General features: G+C 48.2%; 1 protein-coding gene across 1 annotated transcript in view; it reads left to right on the top strand.

The window, feature by feature from the left end:
- Positions 1-18,840, top strand: part of GABBR2 (gamma-aminobutyric acid type B receptor subunit 2) — a 352,196-nt gene that overhangs the window by 95,470 nt on the left and 237,886 nt on the right. Inside the window, exon 2 of the mRNA XM_045042557.1 lies at positions 14,724-14,861. Within this exon, the coding sequence (XP_044898492.1) occupies positions 14,724-14,861 (138 nt within the window). The remainder of the gene's footprint in view (positions 1-14,723; positions 14,862-18,840) is intronic.

The raw sequence follows: 18,840 nt of genomic DNA, 5'->3' as shown, positions 1-18,840 counted from the left end.
GTCTATTATGAATAGTAAATGAGATGATACATATGAAGAATTTAGCGTAGTGCCTGGCACATAGGTCAATGCCAAAGAAACGTTAGTGTGATATGTATAAATTGAACCAAAATCTGGCCTTGAGCACCAACCAAAACACATACTGTTAGGGCAAGAAGGAATCAGAGATGAAGCGTGGCAGTCGTTTGTAGGTTCCCTGACACCTAGATCCCCTCTCCTGCTGGCCAAGTTGCACTTTGGGTCCCTGGGACTTTCCTGGGTCAAGTCTGATCAATGAGTTCCATTTAATTGCTGGTTGAGGGTCTCCAGAATTGTCTTTTTCCTTCTCCTTTGGCAAATGGCAGCATTTAAGATGGCGGTTGTTCCCTGAGTTTGGACCCCTGAGCTACTATGACACATGGAGCTCCCCTCACTGAGAGAGAAATCAATATTTCTGGAGTGTCCCATTGAGATTTGGGTGTGTTCCATTGGGAATTGGGCATGTGTGTTGCCACCGCACAGCCTAACCTCTCCTGACGGATAAATCTGCTAACTCACCCTTCTCATCTTACAAGTGAAGCCCGGTGAGGAGGAGGTCACAGGGCCAGGCAGTGGGAGGCCTGGCCTCACCTTGTGCAGGACTGGGTCCTGTAGTTGAGAGAGCTGGGTTTCTTCTTTCTTTCATTCCTTTCCTCATTGGTCTTCCCCATCACTGGGTCCTGTTAAGGGGGCTGTTGAGATGGATCCATTTGACTGGGTCCTGTCGATGTCATGTGCTGGTCAAACTCAAGTCTCAGAGCCCCTTAGTTAAGGGGCCTGACAAGTGAGCTCTGCTCTGGGCACGTTTTTCCCAGGGGTGCTGGACCAGGTTACTCATCAGGCCTCACATCTGGACTGTGGTCCCTGCCTCCTAGCTGACCTCCTCTTCCCCCTGCCACCTCCTTCCCCGGGCCTCCTCCTTCCTCTACACCAGCCTCCAGAGGCATTTGTGTGAAACCAGCTTCCATCTCGGCACTCCCCTGATTAAAGAAAGTGCTTCCTGCTGCCCAAAGGGAAGAAATCCCTCCCTGCCTGCTGCCCAGCTATCTGAGCGTCCCCAGGGCACTGGCCCACCCATCTGCCACATCCCCTCTGCACCCTGTGCTCCTGCCCCAGAAGCAAAGACTCCATTTCTCCCGTATGCCTGGCACTTTCCTGTTGCCAGGCCTTTGCTCCTGCCGGATCTCAGCCTGCTGTGCCTCCCTGTCACCTCTGTCTCTTCCACACTTTCAAGGCTCAGCTTGACTGCACCTCTTCCAAGAAGTCTGGGCAGAATATGTCAGTGTGACTTCAATATTCCTTCCTTTTTTGCGTGACTTGTGTGTCTCCTGTGGTTCCCACTTTTATCTGGCCTTGTGTTACAGCTTTTTGTTTCAGCCTTCTGTCACGCTCCCTGATGGCCGAGGCCATCCCCAGCACCTACCCCAGGACCTGGCTCTTCATCACCCCCCATGAGTATGATCGGAGGAAACCCGTGCTCTGTAACTGATCCAACTCTGCTGTGGCCCGCACCACATTTTCCCAAATTGTTTCTGTGTCTCCAGCCGTCTCTAGACTCTTAAGTCCCTGAGGGCGGGGGCCGTGTCTTCACCCCCTCACACCTTCCACCTCCCTCGGCAAATGTGGAGCCAGGGCGCCCCTCGGAGAAGCGTATCGTGGAGGCACGTGTGGGGTGGAGAGGGGCAGCGGTGGCTCGGTGGCACACAGCTGGTGTGCAGTCCCTCTTCAGCAGGTGACCTGGGCCCCCATCCCCAGGGGAAGTGCTGAGAACTTGGGATATTTGTGCACACCTGTGGAAAGGAACATCGCCATCACCACTGCCTCCTGACAGGCAGCCTGCCTGTGGTTTGCGTTTGTGACCCTGACTTTTAAAAATGTCACACCTGCATATGCGGGGGCCCCTATCGCCAGCTAACCACGAAACGCAGTCTGTAGCCACCCGTCTGAAAAACATGTGGTAATTTGCGTAGATGGCTTTACCCACGCAGGGGAGAGACGTGTGCTGTGGCCCCATCATCCTCAAATAACACAGTCTGCAGCTGGCCAAGAATCCAGAGTGACAACTTCAGAGAGAATACAGAAATGCCAGTGTTTCTCAGTATCCAGGATGGACAGTCTGGCTCTCTGGAGGCTTTTAGAAGCAGATGGTCTGTCCATCACCCTGAGGAAAGGGTGTGAAAAACTCAAGATGGCTGGACTTAATAAGCTCTTTGGGACGGAGATACGGATATGACTACTTTTTATTTCAGGTTGTAGCCATCCACAGGGATTGCACCCACCGCACAGCATAATGTTGTCCAGCCAATACGTTTTAAACACCTGTTTGGATCCAGGCCCTTTGCTGGGCACGGGGGACAGAGGGGACCAGGACAGCCCAGTGCAGCAAATCTGAGCTGTTTCTGGTTATGTCCTTCCCATTCTGGTTTGACATCAGTGGCCTGCATGATAGGGGAAATATTTAAATGCACAGCACGCTTTCTTTCTGCCTTTTCCTGTCATCTTTTTCTCTCTTTAAAGTTTCACCTTTTTCTAATAGTTTTCCAGGTGTTTTGATTTCTTACATTTCAACATTTTTGCAGCAGGTGGTTAGAACAAATGGCTATTGGTCGATGCTGTCTAATTGCAGTAACAAACACCCTGTGTTCCGGTACTTTCATATATTAAGGCAATTTCTTGCTCATGTCATAGTCAAATGCGGGTCGGGGGGTGTGTTGGTTGGGCACTCTGGGAAGCAGGTGCCCAGATGGAGTTGGAGGTGCACTGGGAAAGGTACAGCGGGGAGGGAGCAGAGAAAGGCAGGACGGATCTTCTGACTGTGGGCAGGTCTGACTCCTCGTGAAAGGCTGGGGTTGTTGGGGGGAAGGAAGCAGTGTGGGTGGGAAGAGGCACAGGCAACATTGCCTCTCTGAGAAAGTCCCACCCAGACCAGAGGCTCAAAGCTTGCCTGCTGTTGAGTCTTGTGCTGGCCAGAAACGGTGAGCCCCTGTCCCCCCTCCATGCTCAGTCAAGGGTTGGGTTGCCTGGCAGGAGTGAGAAATATCCCGAAGGCATGGTTCCCAGAGGCTATCAGCTCTTGAGACTGCCCTCCTGCTGACGGTTTCTCTTGAAGTAGCACTCCTACTTGGCCTCGGGGTGGGCCCCAGGGACTCAGGGTTGGGGGAGCCCTACCACTTATAGGTCCTTGGAGTCTCCCCACTCACACTGAGGGTAGAACAGAGAGCACAGAGTGCCCATGGAATGGTTTCATAGGCCAAGCACATGCCATTGGCCAAAGCTCAGTAGTCACACCTGGTTGCAAAGGAGGCTGCAGAATGTCGCGTGGCTGTGTGCCCAGGGAGAAAAACAGAACACAGATACCTTGGAGCAGGGATTCAGAGCCCGTATCCCAACTCTGCCTCTTACTGGCCGTGCAAACTTTGTGCAAATTTCTCACCTCTCTGACCCTCAGTTTGTTTCCTCATTTATTAAAATATGAACAATAAAAGGACATACTTCATAGGGTTGTTGTGCGGATTAAGTGAGTTAATACATTTAAAGAAATTAGAATCGTACCTGGTACAAACAGTAAAAAAAAAAAAATTGCTGTGTTATTATTATTACTCTCATTGTTTCCAAATTTAGTATTTCAGTACACATATTTTTTAATTTTTTTTTAATTTTTATTTTTTGGGACAGAGAGAGACAGAGCATGAACGGGGGAGGGGCAGAGAGAGACGGAGACACAGAATCGGAAACAGGCTCCAGGCTCCGAGCCATCAGCCCAGAGCCCGACGCGGGGCTCGAACCATGGACTGTGAGAACATGACCTGAGCCAAAGTCGGATGCCCAACCGACTGCGCCACCCAGGCGCCCCAGTAAACATTTCTTGAGTATCTACTCTGTTCAAGGAATTTTATATGTCACAGGAACTTAGTTGCTTTTCCTAGCACTTAATACATGCTCAGAAAATGTCTAAATGAGTTCATTTCGTTGGAAAAACAATACGGTGTGTGTTTAATTCAGTTGGCCATGGTGCTGGGCTAATTTTAAACATGATTTAGCAATAAGAAATGTAAAGTCCTGTTTCTCAGCTCAGTAAGTCGACCACAGAAGAACAGAAGGAGAGATTTACAATGGTTGAGAAAGCATGCTGGGTGTGAGAAGCCTACCTATTTAAAAACGACCTTCCGTCTTTATAAAAATAATATATGCATTAAAAATTTTTTCAAGTTAACAAATAAGTACAAAGGAGAGTTACAAAAAATCATTCAAAATTTCACCATTTTTAACATTAGATGAGTCTCCTTCCAGACACCTCTCCATGCATATGTTATATGGAGGGGAGATGGACAGAAATCATTTTATAAGATGAGAACATTATTACATGCTCTTTAAAACTGATGTTAAGTTTTATTTATTTGAATGTTACAGAAGAAAAAAAGGAAATGTAAAGTATAAACAATTACTCCACATTAGACAATTTTTCCTTCATTGTAGAAAATCCTTGTTTCTAAAATATCAAGGGTAATAAAAACAGTGAAAAACAATGAGGAGAGTCCTGGCTTTTAAACTCCAGTTTTCTATTTTCTTTTCTTTATTAATTTTGTCTATTTATTTATTTTGAGAGAGAGAGAGCACAAGCAGGGCAAGGGCAAAGAGAGAGAATCCCAAGCAGGCTCTGCATTATCGGCGTAGAGCCCGACATGGGGCTCAAACCCATGAACCGTGAGATCATCCCTTGAGCCGAGATCAAGAGTCAGATGCTTACCCAACTGAGCCATCCAGGTGCCCCTCCTGTTTTCAATTTTATTTATTTATTTAAAAAAATTTTTTAATGTTTATTTATTTTTGAGAGAGACAGAGACAGGATGCGAGTGGGTTAGGGGCAGAGAGAGAGGGAGACACAGAATCTGAAGCAGGCTGCAAGTTGTCAGTCAGCACAGAGCCCGATGTGGGGCTCGAACTCACGAGCCGTGAGATCATGACCTGCGCTGAAGTCGGACGCTCAACCGACTGAGTCACCCAGGCGCCCCTCCTGTTTTCAATTTTAGATAGTATAGATTAAAGTTTTCCTGTGGAAGAAGAGGAAATTTGTGACTCTTTTCCCTCCTCTTCTTTCTGAGTTTTATGTTACATTAGTGTCTTCACATTGTGGGTTGTTTCATGTGAAATGGGTCCAACGCACACGATTGCTCCTTTTTAGTCACAAGCCTCTGTTCCTGAGATTTGTGTTTTTTGAGTCGTATTTGGTTGGCTGCATTTATCATCTAGTAGTCTTTTTCTTCTCCCCCCACCCCCCAAGAAAGTTTCAAAGGTGTTTTGTTACCAAGATTATGTCTGCTGGTTTAGTTTTTACTGACGGTAAGCTCCGTGTGAAATAGGCACCACATACAAGGAATGCATTTTAAGGTTGCATTAATAGAAGTCCATGCTCAGAATGAGGGAGGTGATCATTTCATTCAGTTTGGTATTGCGTCTAGGCATGCTCTGAACAAATCAGTAAAGAAAAGACAACCCAATAGAACAACAGGCAGTCACTGGTCCAAAAGAAGAAACAGAAACACCTATAAACATATGAAAAGATGGCTTATCCTCTTTAAAAATCAGGATCATACAAATTGAGCTGACATCAGATACTCACAGGGTAGGCAAAAATTACAGTTGGTAGGGGTGTGGAGTAGTGAGACCGACAGTGGGAGTGTAAATGGATAAAACCACTTTGAAAAGATGTGGGAGATGCTGTGATTTCACGACTCCATTTCCAGGTTCAGACCCTGCAGGAGCCCTGCGTGTGTGCCGTCTTACTTACAACAGCAGCCACACAGAATCCTGGAGACAACCCACGTGTCCGTCAACAGGGCAACGGACAAATAAGCCATGGCATAGTCCTACCGTGGAGTGCTACACAGCCCTGAAAATGAATGAGCTGCAGCTCTGTTCAACAACACACATCTCACAAACGTTAACATGAAGCCATAAAGAGGTTTTCAGTTCAAGGTTCAGCAAAATGTACAGCACGATTCTACATATGTGTATGAGTGTGTGTGTGTATATATATATATATATTCAAAAACAAGTAAACTTACGTGATACAGCGTTTAGAAAATGTAGACATGTAATTTAATTATAGAGAGGGGCGCCTGGGTGCCTCAGTCGGTTAACCGTCTGACTTGTGATTGATTTCAGCTCAGGTCATGATCCCAGGGTTGTGGGATCAAGCCCTGGATTGGGCTCCGTGCTGAGCGTGGAGCCTGCTTGGGATTCTCTCTCCCTCAGTCCCCCTCCCCCACTTGCACACTGTCTCTCTCTCTCTCAAATAAATAAATAAATAAATAAATAAATAACAATTAAGAAAAGCAAAGAAGGATAAATCCAGAGTAGGGGTGCTCCCTGGGTGAAGGCCGGGGCAGGGGGGGATACATGGGATGGCCACACACAGGCTTCCACATAAGCTGGGTGTTGGGTATATGGCATGTTCATTTTCTGTTTTTCATACTTTACTTAAGTTATATGTATAAGGTACATTCTTTTCTGCAAGTGAAATATCTCGCAGTCACATGTTCTTATTTAAAATAAAAACAGTGCTCGCCTTCTATGTGACCTCGGGCAAGTTACTTAGCTACTCTGAACCTCAGTTTCCTTCTCTGTAAGGGTGGAAATAATAATTGTTTCTGCCTTATAATAATATTGTAACAAACAGGATAATTTACACCACGTTCTTAGTACGAGGCCTAATACATAGTGAGTGCCTGGCGGGTGTCAGCTATGTGACTTTTCTGTACAGGGCAGATGGAGGTGTTTCGGGGGGGGGGGCGGTGCATCCTAGAAATATCTGTCCTCTGAAGCCTTTCCAGAGGATGACCACAGATGGAAAGGATGTGGAATCATATCATAAGAGGATGATTAGAAGAGTGAAGGGTCATTTGGCTTGAAAGCATGTCATGGAGTCAAGTCAGGCTGGCTGAGTTGAGGTATCTGAAGGGCTCTCATGGGAATGGAAGACTGTACGTATTCTAACAAGTTTCAGAGCAGGGGTGCGCAAACTATGGCCCGTGGCCCAAATCTGCCTGCTGCCTGTTTTGGTAAATACAGTCTTATTGGATTGCAGCCACACTCATTTGTTTATGTATTGTCTGTGGCTGCTTTGGTGCTACAGAGGGTTGACGAGTCGCAAATATGGTCCACAAAGCCTAAGATGTTTACTGCCTGGCCCTTTACAGGAAAGGTTCGCTGACCTTGGTTCTAGAATGAGAACTTGGAAAGGAAATGCAAAAGGAGGGTGATTTCAAGAACGACATAAGAACTTTCTAAGAAGCAGAGCTGGCCAATGACAAAGTAACTCCCTGGTGAGGTAGTGAGACCCCTGCCACTGGAGGGGTTTAAACAGATGCTGACCACTCCTGGAGTGGGAGACACAGAGGGGGACTCTGTGGCTGGGGCAGGTTGGACACATCAGTTTTTAAATTCTTCTTCAATTCTGAAATTCTGTACGGAGTAAATTCTCAGTTTCAAATTGGTTGTTATTAACTGTGACATTTCCCTGGCATTTTTACATTTTAGCGCTTGGCAACATTTGCTTTGAAATTTTTAAGTCAAAAAGGTATTTTAATTCTTTAAAAATGAGATTTAAATGAAAATGGAATGTAGTCCAGAGTTCTACTTTTTCATCAAAAAAATGGATTTTCATGGCTTTTGGGTCCATTCCCATTTATAGGTGCTGAATTTTAAGAGCCTGTATGTGCCAATTATGATTTCTCTGTGACAAGTCTGTCCTTCCCAGGAAGGAGGAGCCATTGGAAATGAAACCAGGGAAAGGAGTTTGGGGGCAGTGACCATGAGCTGCTGTAGAGTTGGAGTGCGCGGAGGGCCAAGAGGAAACATACTGGAGAGGAAAGGGGAGTGGGGGGTGGGGGGAAGCAACAGTTACAGAGGGCCTACTGTGTACCAGAGCCCATGTCCAAGTGGCAAAGCTGCAGACCAGAGACTGGCCCATCCATAAGCTTTGAACCGTTGCGAGAGAATGTGAGCCGTGAAGGAATTGTCTCCCCTGTGTGCGGGTCAAGGTTGGCCATGCCAACCGTCAGAATGCCCTCTAGAGGCGGGTGGGTGGGAAGGTTCTAATCGGGGAGGTGGGGAAGTTGGAGAACATGATAAAGCCCATAGCTTTCTTTCAGAGCACGAGAACCCCCTTACAGGGGCTCTGAGAGCAATTCATCAAAAGCCAAATCGCTCAAAGACAACTTGCCATAAACAATTTCTCAGAATGATAGTTTTGCCCAGTGACCGGCTCACTAAAAGCCGTCTGACAGACACCTTAAATGGGGGGCATAGAAAAGCTTTGGCATTTCCCTGGCTCATGCAGGGGCGGGTCCGAAGTCTGCAAGAAGAGGACGATAATAAACAGGCATTAGGGGAGCATCTCCAAGGGCAGCCTTGAGGAAGGACTGAAATGTGAAATGTAGGTGAAATTGACTTTCACCTGAGCTGGAAGGACAAATCCTTGTGAAATGGCCATGTGAAGTGTCTGCAAGGAGTCCTTCAGGAAACTCAAACTTAGAGAAATTCCCCCAGTGATTTGGTGAATTGATTCTCAGGCAAACTGGCGTGCAATGGATTAACTTCCAGGGAGTGTGTGCGAGTGACTGGCTCAGCCAGTATCGCCTCGCAGTCCTCTCAGGACATTCACCTGCCCTTCTCCAGTCCGAAACCAAAAATCACACGTGGGCGAGGACCTCCGGGGTCGTCCGCTTCGTGGTTTTCAGGCATTTTATGCTACTAGCAATGGAATCCCCTTTTTCAGATTATTACGTGGGACCTTGATGCTGAATATAGAACAGATAGAAGAAGAGCTGCTGGGAGCCCAGGAACCCCCTCGCTGGCTCCAAAACTTCTCTGCCGGGTCCTAGGCAGGCGCCTGAGGGCCTCCAGGTCGACAACCTCCAATCTGGTTCATCCACAGAGACTCAGCTTTGGTCAGCTGGAAAGTCCCTCTCGTTAGGACACTATTCGTATCAGGCAAGAAGTTACGGTATCAGAATGAGGATGACAGAGGGGCATCTGAGTGGCTCAGTCTGTTAAGTGTCCAACTTCAGCTCAGGTCATGATCTCATGGTTCGTGGGTTCAAGCCCAGCGTGGGGCTGTGCTGACAGCTCAGAGCCTGGAGCCTGCTTCAGATTCTGCGTCTCCCTCTCCCTCTCTCTGCCCCTCCCCTGCTCGTGCTCTGTCTCTCTCTCTCTGTCTCAAAAATAAAATAAAAAAAAGAAAAGAAATGAGGATGAGGATGAGGGAGAGTAACATCTAAAATGGGACAGGTATGCCATGTGATTTTTATTTGGTAGTCACTTTAAAAGTGCTCTCTTTAGGGGAGCTGGGGAAGTGTGCTTCGTGCCCCGTAGGTGGTTTATTCTGCCTCAGGTCCAGAGCACTAATCAGGAGGAGACCTGGGTTTGGAGCGTTATTCTGAGGGAAATGGTCCTTTCTAGAATACTGCTAGCTTTAACATCACCGTTGCCTGTTGAGCTGAGTTCTCCAGATTGTTGAGGAACCTCTGAACCAGGAATCCTGAAATCCTTCCCCTAATCCTGACAGGGCAGTGACAAACCCCTTCCCTCCTCTAGTCCTTGGGGTCTGCATCTGAAAATGAAGGTACAGGGCTAGCTAGATTAGCGATGCCCATGTGTTTGGATTTCACACACCAGTAAAAGCTGAAGACGCAGAGTGGGGAGGGGGACGTGGAAGAGAAACTTCCATTAAAAAAAAAAAACCACTTTGGGGCACCTGGGTGGCTCAGTCAGTTAAGCGTCTGACTTTGGCTTAGGTCATGATCTCACGGTTCGTGAGTTCAAGCCCCGTGTCAGGCTCTTTGCTGACAGCTAAGAGCCTGGAGCCTGCTTCGGATTCTGTGTCACCCCCCCTTCTCTGCCCCTTCCCTGCTCGCACTCTGTCTCTCTCTCAAAAATAAATAAACAATAAAAAAAATAATAAACACTTTATTTTGTCACATTAGGATATTAAAAACAAAACCATTCGGGACACCTGGGTGGCTCATTTGGTTAAACACCCGACTTCGGCTCAGGTCATGATCTCGTCCTATGTGAGTTTGAACCCCTCATCGGACTCTGTGCTGTCAGCACAGAGCCTGCTTCAGATCCTCTGTCCCTCTCTCTCTCTCTCTCTCTCTCTCTCTCTGACCCTCCTCCACTCATGTCCTCTCCCTCTCTCTCTCAAAAATAAATAGACATGAAAGAAAACAGAAATTCATTTAAAAAAAACCATTCTGCTATCTATAATTTTATAACAGAAAAACATTTCAACACCATACAGACTCTGAAGCATCTTATCTACAAATTAAGGATAGCTTTTGAAATGAAATACATTTAGCTTTAAAGAAAACCTCACTATATTATTCTTGCTTTTCTCATTCTACTTCACCGTGTTAGTTTTCCATTGCTGCTATAACAGATGACCACAGATTTAGTGGGTTACTCCACAGCCATGCATTGGCTCACACAGTCCACGGGCCAGAAGTCCAGGTACTGCATGATTCGGCTGGGTCCTCTGCTCAAGGCTTCACAAGGTCAAAATCAAGGTGTCTCCTGGGCAGGGTTCTTAACTGGAGGCTCCACTGGGGAAGATCCAGTTCCTTTGGATTGCAGGACTGAGGCCCCCATTTTCTTTTTTTAAAAAAAATTTTTTTTTTCAACATTTATTTATTTTTGGGACAGAGAGAGACAGAGCATGAACGGGGGAGGGGCAGAGAGAGAGGGAGACACAGAATCGGAGACAGGCTCCAGGGTCTGAGCCATCAGCCCAGAGCCCGACGCGGGGCTCGAACTCACGGACCGCGAGATCGTGACCTGGCTGAAGTCGGACGCTTAACCGACTGCGCCACCCAGGCGCCCCTTGGCCCCCATTTTCTTAACATGTGGCCCCGTTCACCTTCAAGCCAACAGGCGCACTGAATTTATCCCATGCTTGGAGTCTCTGATTTCACTCCTTCTACCAGCAAATGAGACCTCTGCTTTTTGGGACTCGTGTGATTACATTGACCACCTGGATAATTCTTCAAAGTCAGCTGATAAGAAACCTTAGTTATATCTGCAAAGTCCTTTTTCATGTAACATAACATATTCGTGAGCGTAAGATCAAGGGGCACGGATCGCGGGGGCAAAATTCCACCTTTCACACCCAGCCTGGTGAGAATGGAGTAGGATAAACATTTGTAAACATTAGAAGATTCTTCCAGTTGAAATACTGGTTGTCAGATATTCTCCTGCTCTTGAGTCGACATTCAGGGTGTGTATTTGTGAGAAGTCAGGACATCATCATTATTACAGAGTCTTGCACAGACAAGGTACCAGAGAAATGTTTGCAGAGCGAACAAGTATTAATAAGTTCATTGTTGCTCATATTGTTTTAATGCAACTTTGATTATAAATCTCGTGGCACTGTATTATCATTGTCACTAGCTACGGATTAGGAAACAAGCTAAAATCATTACAAGAATGTATTAAAATGGGAAATGATTCAGTAAATCATGGTAGAAACAATTAAAACATGAACTGCTCTGTTATATCGGCTGTGTTCCGTGCAGGGTGGGAAGTGTTGCTTTCAATCAAGGAACAAGGACAATTAATACAGGGCCCCAAGAAGCAATAAGAACTTAATCTTTCTTCTTTCCCTCTCTCCTTCCTTCCCATCTTTCATTTTCTCCTTCTCTCTTTCTTTCTTAGCAAAAAAAAAAATTTTTTTTAATGCGGTCCATTTTTAAATTAAATTTAAATTAAAAAATGGAATTGTTTCCCAGATCTCTGCAAGCTGCAATTCTCAGCCTTGCCCAGGGCCTTTTGCCTTCCCCCCGCCACCCGTCCCCACACCCTGCCCTCCCCCGGGTGCTTAGGGCCTGCTGGGCCCTACCCCTCCCCTGCACAGCCACTGTGCCCCATGTGACATGGCCTCCCCCTGCTGTCTCACCGCCTCTGCTGGACAGTGGGCTCTCTGAGGCCAGCCACCGCTCACACTCGGGTTTCCAGCCCTGTCAGCACCCGCTGTGGGTCAGAGTCTCTCAAATGAAAAGGGAGCAGTAAGTACTGAGCCACTCTGGTCCCACATTATGATCACTTAAGGGGAAGGGAGAGGGAGCAGAAAGGAAGAGGAGGACCCAGAATGGAGAGGAAGACAAAAGTAAGAGGAGAGACGTGGGCATAGAAGGAGAGGAGAGAGAGCAGATACAGGGAGGATGTCAGAGGGCTCCTTCAGGCATGCAACAGATTCTTGCTGTCCCTTACTGAGCTCTGGGGAGAGAGCTGTGAAAACAGTGACAAAAATCCTTGCTTTTGGAGGCTTACCTTCTAGTTGGGAGGTCAGTCAATATACAGGCATCAAAAAACAGGATGATTTCAGATAATGTTAGGAACTGCCTTAGGGCAATAAATAGGGTGGCATGTTAGGGAGTGACTGGAGGTGGGGGACATTTTGGATGGGGGACAGCGATGAGGAGGTAACAGCTATACCAAGTCCTAGATGATGAGAAGGAGTGAACCATGCCGAGAAACAAGTGAATATTGTTCCCGGCAGAGAAAACAGCAAGTGCAAAGGCCCAGAGGCAGGAAGGAAATTGCTCTCCGTTTCAAGGAACAGAAAGGAGGCTGATGAGCTGTACTTGATGAGCAAGGGAGAGAGATGGAGGAAAATCAGGTCAGAGTGGGAGGCAAGGCTGAACCTAGTGGCTTCTTGTGTCCATTATGATAGGAGGGGTTCACACCCTGGCCCCAAACTTGTAAATAAGACAAAGTAGCTGTTATATAACCAGTTAGCCTAACACTTTTCTAGCAGCCCTGTCTAAGAGCCATCTGACTGGTGGAACTTAAGACCCAGACGCTTACAATTCTCTGAAACCGACAAGATGTGCTAGTCTTCGGTGATTTTCTTTTCTGTCCACAACGGTTATCGTTTTATTGTCCTGTAGGACATTAACTGGTTTTCTATCTAATTTGGCAATCTTACCTTATTTCTTATTTTTCCATTCGCCATAAAAATCCCTGTCTCTCAAATTTTCTCTTGAGTCCACTTTGCCACGCTGCAGATCCCCTTATTAATGAGTTAAATAAAAGGTTGACATATACCCACTATCAATTTTCATAAGAATGATGTTTTTAACCTTTTGAGAATTACATTCTGCTAAGAGGTTGGGTTTTAAGTGCACGGAAAGCAGGACAGGCAGAAGGACTGGTTTATGTTTTACAAAGAAGCCTCAGACGGCTGGGTGGTGAGCAGGCTTAGCCGGGCCCCAGGGGAAGCAAGGAGCCCGGCTAGGTGCCAGTGCCTCTGTGCAGGGAAGAGACAAATGACAGAGGTAGAGGTGGAAGTGAGTCCTCACCTACTCCCGACATTTGAGGACATTTGTCCTTGTTCGTTTCCACGCTGGATCCCTGGGATCTGTTTTAGTGGCCAGTTTTCGTCTCTGGTGTGTGAGCTCCTTGGCAGGAGCTGTGTCCAGCTTTTGTGTGACCTAAGCATCCAGCCCTGGACTGGACATAGCAGTGCTTGGCAAGGGTTTGCCGAGCGAATTCTCCTCTCCAGATCCTCCTCCTCCTCCTCTTCCCTTTCTTTCTCCCCTTCTTCCTCCTCCCCTTCTTCCTTCTTTTTTTATTGTGATAAAATATGCATAGCATAAAATTTACCATTTTAACCATTTTTAAGAGTACAGTTCAGTGGCATTAAGTACTTTCAATTGTCGTGAAACCGTCACCACCGTCCGTCTCCAGAATGTTTCCATCATCCCAAACTGAGACTCTGTCCCCCTTAAACATGAGCGCCCCCCCCTTCCCTTCTCCCCCAGCCCCTGGCAGCCACCATTCTGCTTTCTGTCTCCACGAATTTGACTCCTCTAGAGACCTCATCTAAGTGCAGTCCCACGATATCTGTCTTTTTGCATCTGGAGTTTTTTCATTTAGCATGATGTCATCAAGGTTCATCCGTGCTGTGGCATGTGTCAGAATTCCCTTTCTCCTTAAGGCTGAAAAACATTCCGTTGTGTGTGTATAGATTGCATTTTCTTTATCCCTTCGTCTCTTGATGGATAGGTAGGTTGTTTTCACCTTTTTTGGCTATTGTGAATAATACTGCTGTGAACATGGATGGGCAAATATCTCTTCGAGTCCTGGCTGTCAGTTCATTTGGCTGTCTCCCCAGAAGTGGAATGCTGGATCATATAGTAATCCTGCTTCACTTTTGGGGGAACCGCAGTACTGTTTTCTCTCGCAGATATACCATTGTGCGTTCCCACAAGCAATGAGCCATGGTTGCAACTTCTCCACATCCTCACCGACACTTACTGTTTTGTGCTTTTTTGATAATGGGTGTGGATTTGTCTTCTTTTAAAATATAAATGACCCAGGAAGAGGGAGACTCCAGAGTGAGGCAACTGGGGGCTCTTTCCTCCCTGCGTTCTGCATGGAGATAATGGAGGAGCCAGAGGTCCTGGAGTTGGATCGGGGGGGTGCTTGGGGGGAGGAGAGCCTGGATGTGGGGGGGCCATCATCACACCCACCGAGCTTACAGCGTGGGTTCGGGGCTGGCTGAAGGAGAGGCCGCCCGATGGGGGAGCTGAAACCTAGAAGGTTTCCCGTGAGGAAATCTGTTTGTGTGAATCTGCTGTCGGGCCCCTGTCCCTGGGGAAAGCTGTTTCTAATTCAGGCTTCTCTTTCTGTCTGTTGCTCCCCAGTGTGATAATGCGAAAGGGTTGAAAGCCTTCTACGATGCAATAAAATACGGGCCGAATCACTTGATGGTGTTTGGAGGAGTCTGTCCGTCCGTTACATCCATCATTGCAGAATCTCTCCAAGGCTGGAACCTGGTGCAGGTAAGGTTTGGGTCACTTTTGGTTAGGGGACTGTCTTCGGCATCAGTCTTTTGCAGGAATGGTTCCTTGTGCAACATGGTTTCTAAGTTGCCCAGTTCATGCCTCCCCGACTCTTTCCTGGACGGTCGCACAGCTTCCTGCTACCCCCACTCCTGGCCCAACCCTCTGGCCTTCCTGGCACGGCCGACACAGTGGGTCTCTGTGGGGTGGCCCCAACTCCGCTGCGTGTTTGGAATCTTTTAGTGACTCCCTAGCCTGACTGTCAGTGCCATCAACATCCAGCCAATCGCCCGCCTAGCGTCATCTCTTGTCCCTGCCGCTCACCCCATGCCTCAGCCCCTCCCGACAACCCACCTTTCCCCAGAGACATCTTGCACCTTCAGACCTCTGAGCCCTGCTCTCACTGTTCCCTGATCAGATGGACTTTTATCTCCTTGCTGCCAAGCCTCCCTCCCCCACTGAAATTCTCCTGTCCACCAAGACTGCCCTTTCCCTCACACAAGCCTTTCCTGGGGCTCCTGACCAGTATTCACTCTTTACACTGGCAAATGTTATACACCATCCAGCCAGTGAGTGTAAGGTCTGATAAAGACAAACTCACCAGTGCCAGCTGTTCTTTGGACGAGGAAAGAGAAGAGCATGGAAAGATGTGACCAATGAGAATGAGTGGTGGCCCACGCATGTGGTTTACTTCTTTGTTTCATCCATCCATCCATTCACCCGTCCATCCATCATCCATCCATCCATCCGTCTATCCATCATCCTTCCTTCCATCCACCCGTCCATCCATCCGTCCATCCATCATCCATCCATCCATCCGTCCATCCATCGTCCTTCCTTCCATCCACCCTTCCATCCATCATCCATCCATCCATCCGTCCATCCATCATCCTTCCTTCCATCCACCCATCCATCCATCATCCATCCATCCATCCGTCTATCCATCATCCTTCCTTCCATCCACCCGTCCATCCATCCGTCCATCCATCATCCATCCATCCATCCGTCCATCCATCGTCCTTCCTTCCATCCACCCTTCCATCCATCATCCATCCATCCATCCTTCTTTCCATCCATCCATTATCCATTCATCCATCCATCATCCTTCCTTCCTTCCTTCCTTCCTTCCATCCACCCTTTCTTCCATCCACCCTTTCTTCCATCCACCCTTCCTTCCATCCATCCATCCATCCATCCATCCATCCATTCTTCCATCATCCACCCTACCATCCATCCAACAAATATAACAGGTAACTTACTATGTGCCTGGAATTTTGGTAGACACTGGGGGATATAGTGCTAACAGGACAGGTAGGGCACCTTCCCTTTCAGAGCTTACATTCTAGGAGGGAGGCAGGTAGGCAGTAAGCAGGTAAACAAGTAATAATACTAAGAGCTAACACTTGTGTAAGGCTTACAGGCTTACAACATACCAGACACTCTTCTGAGCACTTGTTGGCGTTAATTCAATCCTTAAAAGTTCTCTGTGCCATAGTCACTATTATCCTCATTTTATAAAGAAGAAAACCTGGGCACACAGAGGTCTAGTAACTTGCTCAGGGACTGTCAGCTCATAGGTAACAGAGTCAGGATTTACACTCAGGCAGTCTGGCCCTTAAGCAAAGACTGCAGTAGGAAACAGCCAGGATAGAAATAAGCAGGGTGATGGGACTAGTGGTGACGGCCCCAAGGCAGTTAGGGAGGGCCTCTTGACGGAGGTGACCTTTGGGCTGAGACCTGAAGGGTGAGAAGGAGCTGGTTGGGTGGATGGAATAGGAAATGCAGGTGGCCTGTGCTGAGAAAGAACTTGTCATGTTCAGGGAACAGAGAAGGGGCAGTGGGGCAGGAGCACGGTGAGTGGGGAGCCAGGATGGGAATGAGGAAGCCAGCGGAGCCTGACCACAGCAGGATCTGGTTTCACCGCACTCCTGCTGACTGAGGAGCTCAGTGAGTCTGGCCCTGCTTGCATGGGATGCTGGGGGTAGAGCCCTGACCTCACGGCCCAAAGGGAGGCAGGAGCTGTCTGAGGCTGAGGTATGATGAGGAAGGAGCGAGGTCCCAGGGAAGGCTACCCACTCAGCCCAGGGGCAAGAAAGGCTTCCCAGAAGAGGGATGTGGAGCTGACTGTGAAGGAAGAGAGGACCCTGGACAAGCTGGAGCCGTGAAGGAGAGCATTACCGGCAGAGGAAACGGGGCGCTCAGAAGCAAGAGGTGGGGGAATGTGTGGGCCTGGGGAGCACTGAGTCATTCGCTGTGGCCTGAGCAGGCCATGCTGAATGTGGGTGGATGCAGCAGGAGATGAGGTCAGAGAAGCAGCTTGGCATGCTATGGTGCAAACCCAACCACGTGCCTGGGACCCAGCACCACTCACCTGGCTTCAGGCCCTGTGGTGCCTGCAAACAGTGAGACCTTGGGCGGGTCACCTTCTCTTGCTTCAGCTTCCTTTCCTGCAGACTGAGGAGCACGCTGTAGTCCCTACTCGGCAGGGCCAGGCACTGCCTCTCTGAGCCTCAGCTCCTCGTAGAGAAAAGCAGGGGAGGGAGAAGGCCGGTCTCATAGGACTGCTGTGTGGGGTAAATGATCACATTGTGATCAGAACTGTGGCTGGCACATCCTTAGCACTGTTTCTTGTTTTATCCTTACCCCTGCCCTGCCTCCTGCTGCTCCCCGAGTTGACTACCCCAGCTTCTCAGCATCCTGGGTCTTTCTTGCAACACTGTTCCCACCCCCTGAAACGGCCCATTCTTAGACTTCCGGCTTGAATGCTGCCTCTTCCAAGAAGCCTTTCCTTACTGCACTCTCTAAAGTCTCCCCTCTAGAAATTCTTTTTCTCACTTCCCTGTGTTTACTTCTAGCTGAGCACATACATGGCCCACCCCTCCTGCACCTCTGCCTGTCCCTCTCTGAGGGCTTGGCAGAAGTGGGGGCATGTTTAGCTGGGCTTTGAGCTCCTTAAGGAGAGAACCTGGGCCTGAGTTACTCCTGTTTTTCCTGGTGCTTAACACTTCACAGACCCTATTATATGTCTGTTGAATGAACAGAAGCATGGAGGGAGGAAGGCAGAGATGGAGGGATGGAAGAACCTGCAGACGGACACTTTGTTCAAACATGGCAGGCCAAGCTCTCTGGAGAAGCCCCATCCAGAGAGGAATCCAGGGAGCTTCCGGGCCTTTTCACCACCTCACTTGGATCCATTTGCCCTCAGAATTCTCTGAGGAGCTGTAGAAGCAAGCAGGACATTGGGAACTTCTAGCTTGCCAGCCAGAGCTCCCTGGCCCCCGCATGAGCAAGACAGGCCTCCAGCTTAGAGAAGTTGACAGGACAGGAGACTGGGTTATGAAATGGAGATTGTACTAGTTATTGCTGCATAACGAATCGCCTCCAAATTCGGTGGCTTGAAACAACAATAATTATTATTTCATTATTTCTGTTGGGTCAGTAATTCAGACCCAGAGAATGGCTTGTGTCTGCGTCATGATGTTTGGGGTCTGCCTGGAAGATTTGGAGACTGGGGTCTAGCATCATCTGAAGGCTTGACTGGGGCTGGAGGATCAGTTCCCAAACTGGCTCCCTCACATGGCTGGCAAGTTGGTGTCTCTCCATGCAGGTCTCTCCATAGAGATCTAGAGTGCCCCCATGGCATGACAGCTGGCTTCCCCCAAAGCGACTCATCTAGAGACCAAGGCAGAGGTTGGCAAAGTCTTTCAGGACCTCGCTTCAGCAGGTGCACACTGTCATTTATGCCTATTCCGCTGCTCACACAAATTAGCTCTTATTTAGTGAGGGAGAGGACTAAGCAAGCTGTAGTGGGAGGCAAAGGTCACCAGGGTCCATCTTGGAAGCTGACTGCTGCAGGAAGGAGTAATTCTCTGAAGGAGGCGGGAGCTCAAGTTGCCCAGAAAAGGAGGCTTAATGCTGAGTCCCTTCTGTGTTTTGAAGAGCTCCTGCTCATCCTTCAAAACCCAGGATAAGTACCTCT

This window comes from Felis catus, chromosome D4, assembly GCF_018350175.1.
Source record: "Felis catus isolate Fca126 chromosome D4, F.catus_Fca126_mat1.0, whole genome shotgun sequence".
In the NCBI taxonomy this organism is placed as follows: Eukaryota; Metazoa; Chordata; class Mammalia; order Carnivora; family Felidae; genus Felis; species Felis catus.
Note: the sequence above shows the minus strand (reverse complement) of the source record. Positions and strands in the feature narration are given on the sequence as shown.